Source organism: Symphodus melops, assembly GCF_947650265.1.
Source record: "Symphodus melops genome assembly, chromosome: 1".
Taxonomy (NCBI): Eukaryota; Metazoa; Chordata; class Actinopteri; order Labriformes; family Labridae; genus Symphodus; species Symphodus melops.
Window position 1 is genome coordinate 55,597,907 of NC_136691.1, and position 7,094 is coordinate 55,605,000.

General features: G+C 43.6%; 1 protein-coding gene across 1 annotated transcript; it reads left to right on the plus strand.

Moving 5' to 3' along the window:
• The first annotated feature begins 1,157 nt into the window (after positions 1 to 1,157).
• On the plus strand, positions 1,158 to 6,390 carry LOC306817877 (actin, non-muscle 6.2). The gene is made up of 9 exons (XM_079335112.1): positions 1,158 to 1,272; positions 2,885 to 3,009; positions 3,103 to 3,231; positions 3,782 to 3,892; positions 4,171 to 4,255; positions 4,436 to 4,597; positions 4,727 to 4,918; positions 5,440 to 5,621; positions 5,828 to 6,390. Exons 2-9 carry the CDS (start codon positions 2,887 to 2,889, stop codon positions 5,969 to 5,971), a joined length of 1,128 nt encoding a protein of 375 aa, XP_079191238.1. The 5' UTR covers positions 1,158 to 1,272; positions 2,885 to 2,886; the 3' UTR covers positions 5,972 to 6,390.
• The last annotated feature ends 704 nt before the right edge of the window (positions 6,391 to 7,094 follow it).

Below are 7,094 nucleotides of genomic sequence, written 5' to 3' on the forward strand. Positions count from 1 at the left end.
AAACAATAAATGCTTGATGTCGTGCATAAAATCTGACAGTAACAGACGGGTGGTGTAGTACTACCTGAAGAAGTGGATTTACTCTTAAATACTTCAGGTGTCCCGTCTGGCAGAGCAAAAACAGCCTCTGGTTTTAACAGCGACATATCAGACTACTCTTTAATATTTAATTTAATTTAATATTAAAGAGTAGTCTGTATAGCCAATAAGACAGAGACAGGAGAGTCATCCCTTCTCTGTCCTATGAAAACATTGCAGCATATTCCTGAATAGTGTCAGTCATCAGTTAATGTTGTGAATCAGAGTGAATTTAGAGTTGAATATACCCTTTATTGAGACTGACATATAAATGGGCATCCTCCATGTACCTGTGTATACCCTGTACTGTGACATCACTCAGGATTCATCCATTACGGTTTATTCCCGGTGAAGGTTTGAGAACAATGAAGTTGAAATAAACGACACCTATCCTTTTGTTGAGAGACTAAAAAAAGATCAAATCAACAAGGCAAATATTTAACTTTATTTCAATATGTAAGAGTAAAGTACGAGCGAAGATGTGCAGAGTGACAAACAGGGCCATGTTATTCAGTGTGTGTTATTGTGACACACACACACACAGTCTGATTTAGAGGCCTAACTTTAATATGAAGTCATCAAAGAGGAAGAAAAGTGTTTGTCATGGATTTTACATAATCTGAACTGTGTGTCATCCTCACCTGAATTTAACTCTTCCGTCTAGTTTTACACTGAAACTCAGCAAATTGATTTAATTTAATTCAGCCAAAGAAGAAAAGGCTGAAACGTAAACACTCAACATAAATAAAATGATATTCACTAGTTTTAATTTTTCTGAATTAGGATATTTTTTGCGTCCTCATCCTCGACAGAAGCGTTTTAATCTGTGCTCCATTTTCCGGTCCGATTGGCCAATCACAACACTCCCTTGCTTTCATTAGAAACCCCGCAGGTTGTTTTCTGCGGGGGGGGGGCGACAGGTCCTCTTCCCCGCGTGCCCCTCCCCCTTTGACGGATAGTTGCTGCAGCCCATCAGGGCGCGAGCTGAGAGGATGTCAGGGATCCTGCTCACCTGGACCAATGAGAGGCTCAGCTGAGGGAACCTTACCTTTTATGGACAACGCCAGCAGTCCCGCGAGCGCGAATAAAACCTGTACGGCGACGGTGATGATGCTGCATTCACCGAGCACAGCTGGGGCAGAGCAACACCTGCAAGACTTCACCGACAGACACACCTGAGACTCACCTGCACAGGTAAGACCCACCTATGACATCTATGAAACAAAATGAGTCCACTACAGCCGCGATTGACTCGATGATGCAGATTTATTCATCAGACTGAACCAGAGCAGGTGTGACAGCATGTTTCACCTTTTAAACGCAAAATGATAAAGTTTCAACATCGTGGAAAAATGTTTAAAACACCAGACGAGTTAAATGTCCTTTTAAAAATAAATTAAAGTGTTTGATTATCTGACTATATAGAAGATAAGCACGTAAAATGGGCTTTTCTTCTTCATAAAGGGTTAAGAGTTTAAAGAGAAGAAGAAGATCCGGGAGTCTGGAAAACATATGAGGATGTTTCTAAACTCAACTTTTCCCTCTTTGAGCTTGAGTTTGATTTCAAAGTACAAAACAAACTTCTTTTTTTTTTAAAGGAAGAACTGTTGACTAACTGAACACTGATAACAGTGAAGAAGAGACTTAAAGCAATGAGCAGTAACAGACATGTCAATAAGAAGGGTCTAAACTCGTATTTGAAAGACACGTTTCTTGCAGTTTAAGCTGATTAAATTAAAAGTGTCTCTTTAGAAATGAAATCTGCATCCTGGTGAGAACTGAAGCAGCTTTTATCTGCTGTCAGAAGTCATGATGGCCGGATTTAATCTCCATGTTTCTACCTCCTGTCTCTCACTTTTTTGCACTTTGTGGTACTTAGATATGTGTAGTTGAATTTGGGTCACAGTGTCAGAGACTGAGCTGCCTTGAGGGCGGGGCCGCTCCTCTCAGCATCCAACACTTCAAACTAAACATCCTGACACATTTTAAAATTTGCATTTTATTAACCACTGAAGACAATGTGCTGTGAGGTGGAGCTCAGATATTAGTGAAGTAAATGTTGCACAGCAGGAACAATGTTTGCTGAGAGGAGTGGCGTTCTGATCTGCCTCGACTTGTTTGATGTCCTGAGGCGTCCTGACACACAAAAAGGTTACACAAGTCGATTTTCCGGTTGGGAAGATTTGAAGAGACAAACAAACGGCCACGCCCCGAAAAAAAAAAAAGCTGTTCCAGTGTGACTCGCTGGAGAGATGTGACTTAAACGTAGTGACCCAAGAATCAGGCGGCTCATTAAGTAATTACATATAGAGAGAGGCGCCACATCGCGACGTCTTACACAATCAGTGTGATCCACTTATGAGACATCGAACACGACTCCATCAGGATGTTTCATCACTCCGAGACGCTGATGAAATCCTGAAACTTCACTGTTACATAATCTGACTGAAAAGGTCGATTGTCATCAGTTTCTGCTTATTTACATGTTTTTGGACACATTTCTGACTTATTAGGATTTATTGAAGACTTTTGCAAAACGCCGTCACTTGTGGTTTAATTTAAGGATTATTTTGAGTTTTCTTTGAATTTCTTGCTGTGGAATTTTTTTTTTTATCTGCAACCAGTCTCTGCATAGATTCCAGGTTTCAGGGGGAGGGCGTGCGTTTCTCTTCAGCTGTTCTTTGCTCTGACACATTAAGTCTGTCGCTCAGTTTAAAAGCAGTTTTTTCTCTGTGCAAAAAAAAGCAAAGTGTCTTCTTGTTGCTGAACTCTCGCAGTAACGTTGAACATAAATGTTTCCTTTCAGACATGGACGACGATGTTGCTGCCCTGGTTGTCGACAACGGCTCCGGCATGTGTAAAGCCGGTTTCGCCGGAGACGACGCTCCCCGTGCCGTCTTCCCCTCCATCGTGGGTCGACCCAGACACCAGGTAGGACCCGGCTGCTTGTCACCTGCATCACCATGAAGTATAAACGGCTGCAGCATGATGTGACTGTGTGTGTGTGTGTGTGTGTGTGTGCAGGGTGTGATGGTAGGAATGGGACAGAAGGACAGCTACGTAGGAGACGAGGCCCAGAGCAAGAGAGGCATCCTGACCCTGAAGTATCCCATCGAGCACGGCATCGTCACCAACTGGGACGACATGGAGAAGGTGAAGACGCACGCACACACCTGCAGACCAAATAACACCCCGCTCACCTGCAAGCCGCCTTAGTTTATTTACTTGAAGAGGCAGACTTACAATCACAGGTTTGAAGATCATTGATCAGAATCAACAGGATGAACTGCTGTTAGAAAACACGACTTGAATATGTGATCGATTTCTTTAATTGCTTCCCGGGGACATTTTTTTTTTTTTTTTTTTTTTTTTTTAAATTGGTGACGACTTTGTCCAAATGCACCTGAAACGACCTCACAGGAGCTTTAAAGGAAATATCTTGTGATGGGGTGGAAATGATTCAGAAGAGTTTGTGCTTTAGAAAAGTAATTAAAAAGACGTCTGCATCGTGTTGTTGTAGGTGAAAATGTTTTTTTTTTGTTTTTTTTATTGGCTCATGTAAATGCTTTTTTTGCATATAGAAGTACTCAACTTTTTTATTTTTATTTTCTCTCCTCCCTCCGTTGGCGGTATCAGACCACACCCAAACTGTCCTACAGCTGTTTATTTGATTTAATCATTAATTGGCTCTTCTGTCCTGCAGATCTGGCATCACACCTTCTACAACGAGCTGAGAGTGGCACCTGAGGAACACCCCGTCCTGCTGACCGAGGCGCCACTGAACCCCAAAGCCAACAGAGAGAAGATGACACAGGTGTGTGTGTGTGTGTGTGTGTGTGTGAGAAAGAAAAGCTCCACACATGCAGATTAATGGTGATGGTGAATCTGTTGCAGACATAATCTGATCTCAAGGTTCAGATGTTTAAAAGCTGCACACAAGTGTTTTTGATAGTTTGGCTTATTGATCCTGACTTTCATTTCAGTTGCTGTATTTATATTAAAAAAAAAACAAAAAAAAACGCTGTTTGTTTCCTCTTTAGTCGTCGGAGCAGAAATGGTGACTCATTCTTATTAATTTTTTGTTGAATCCAGATCATGTTTGAGACCTTCAACTGTCCCGCCATGTATGTGGCCATCCAGGCCGTGTTGTCACTGTACGCCTCCGGTCGTACCACAGGTGAGACCTCGACACCTTTCTGAACCTGTCTGTTAACATAATGAACGCATCATCAGGTCGCTGTTTGAAAGACTTCCTGCTGAAATCAGTGTTGAGTTCACTTGGAGCAGCATCTAGTGGCCATGAGAAGAACTGCACATGTCAACGTGTCTTGTAACGTGGCGGCGTTTTGTCTTGTAGGTATCGTGCTGGACTCTGGTGACGGTGTCAGCCACACCGTGCCCATCTACGAGGGTTACGCTCTGCCTCACGCCATCCTGCGTCTGGACCTGGCTGGAAGAGATCTGACAGACTACCTGATGAAGATCCTGACCGAGAGAGGCTACAGCTTCACCACCACTGGTATGACTTTCACTCCCTCGTCTTCTCTGGACGTCTAAATGTCAACTTTGATGCAGTCAAAACGACCGACTGGTCACAGCACTTTCTGGAAAAACTAAGGCTGAGATGTTTTTCCCCTCTGATCTCCAGCCGAGCGTGAGATCGTGCGTGACATCAAGGAGAAGCTCTCCTACGTTGCTCTGGACTTCGAGCAGGAGATGCAGACCGCAGCTTCCTCTTCTTCCCTGGAGAAGAGCTACGAGCTTCCCGACGGACAGGTCATCACCATCGGAAACGAGCGCTTCCGCTGCCCCGAGACGCTCTTCCAGCCCTCATTCATCGGTGGGTGTCATTAACATTAACGTAGGCACACGTTCACAATCCTCCCAACCTCGTACTTTTCACCCTCACTCAAATGTTTACCCACATTTGAGCTTGCGTGTTGTCTAACATCCCCATCTTACTAGTTTATTTACATTTACCCCTGTAGATATGAGATGTGGTACAAACATCAGAGGGTATTTAGCTGTTATACAGCTCGCTCTGCTGTTTTTATTTGTCCCGTTCTTTGTGATGGATGTTTAAAGGAAAAGGCTCAAAGTTATTTTGAGAGCTGCTGCAAAGACCTATAAGAACACTATCAATGAAAGCCCACAAAATCCTGACTGGTGTGAAACTCCGACTCTTGAATCCTGACATAACTCGCACCTTTTGTAGCTGGAACGGGTCAAAGACTTCGAACTTTTCTTAAAGGAAAAATTCAGAGCAGGTCTCCATGAAGCGCTGCCTCCACAGTAGAGTTTCCTCCTCTTCAATGATCTGAACATTAGATTTTTAAACTCTCCTCGGGTCTGTTTTACTAGGAATGGAGTCTGCAGGCATCCACGAGACCACCTACAACAGCATCATGAAGTGCGACGTGGACATCCGTAAGGACCTGTACGCCAACACTGTGCTGTCCGGAGGCACCACCATGTACCCCGGCATTGCTGACCGCATGCAGAAAGAGATCACCGCCCTCGCCCCTCCCACCATGAAAATCAAGGTACAGATTTGTTTGTTTTTTTGCATAGACTCTGAATGCCTTGGTGTCACTGCACAGCAGTGCAACAATAAGGTGTTTTCTCTCTCTCAGTAGATTAGAAACTGTCTGATTCTTTATGCATGATAAACTTAAGAAATGTTGTCTTTAGTGCATTTAATTTAGACGCCTCGACTCTCACACGTTTACTTCCCCCCCCTCTCCTCCAGATCATTGCTCCCCCAGAGAGGAAGTACTCTGTCTGGATCGGTGGCTCCATCCTGGCCTCCCTCTCCACCTTCCAGCAGATGTGGATCAGCAAGCAGGAGTACGACGAGTCCGGCCCCTCCATCGTCCATCGCAAGTGCTTCTAAACCTGACGGCTTCCTCGCCTTCCACTTCAAGCCCAGCGGAGAAGCTGCCGAGCTTTTCAGCTCTTCCATCCAACTACAAGTGTCTCTGGTTTATCTTGTGTGAACAGACTAAAAGATGCGTGATGCCACATACAAGATGAATCTAGCGACCGTTTGCATTTTAGCGTCCCAGCAACTGAGCGATCTACAAAGTTGAGCAACATTTGAACATATTCCTGCCCAGTTTTCGCTCCTCCTCGTGATTTAAGGTCAAAGAACATAAACAGTATTATCACAAAACATTTTTCAACTCTTCTCCTTCTGGTAAATTGCACATCAACTTTTCTGCTTTTTTTCTCCCCTGTTGATTCTGGTCAGAATCGAGTTGTGTTCATACTCAACATGAGTGTTTAATTTCTCAATAAAATGCCAACATTTGATGTTTAGCGCCTATTGTAGTTATTTTTGATGCTTGGCTGTCCAACATTCAAAACACCTTTTGGGTAACTGTTTCACTTCGCCGTCGACACAAATCTGAGTCAGCCTTTCTAATAGCGTGAAAGTTACTTTTCCTCATGTTCCTCTAACTCTAATGTGTTAGTCTGACTCTACGCCCTCCAATGTTGAGAGAGTCCATCCTCTCTGTCTTCTGCACCATTTTTCAGAATGTGTGCTCAAATGACCTGTTGGAGATTTTCCCTTCATGACATCACAAAGGGCAGTAGCCCCTCCCCCAGGTGTGTGACACTCTCTCAGGTAGGTAGGTCAGGAAGGCCCTCTGAGTCTGCCTTCTCACCGCAAACAATAGGAAATGGAGCAAGACATAATTTAGGCTTTTAAGAATTAAGTGAGTATTTCATGGGCTATTTTACTTAGTGGTTTTCTACTGCAGGTGCGTCTCACGGCTTTAATAGTACCTCCAGTTAAAATGTGCTCTTTCAAAGCTGCTGGATCAGAGCTTTACAGAAAAATAGATAACATGTGGACCCCTAAAATAACCACAAGGCCAAGTTTAAAATGTTAGTAAAGGGAATATAAACTCAGGAAATGCAAAACTGAAATCTGGAGGAAGGTGCTGTAGTTGGTTCAGTGATATGGCGGTGCTGATGACTGTCCTTACATGATCAGGGATTTAATATTAAAG

Bases quoted from the DNA above. Each gene is read 5' to 3' on its own strand.
- LOC306817877 (XM_079335112.1), top strand. From the start codon at position 2,887: ATGGACGACGATGTTGCTGCCCTGGTTGTCGACAACGGCTCCGGCATG. The intron at 4,598-4,726 runs GTATGACTTTCA...TCTGATCTCCAG, and splicing joins CTACAGCTTCACCACCACTG to CCGAGCGTGAGATCGTGCGT. The intron at 4,919-5,439 runs GTGGGTGTCATT...CTGTTTTACTAG, and splicing joins CTTCCAGCCCTCATTCATCG to GAATGGAGTCTGCAGGCATC.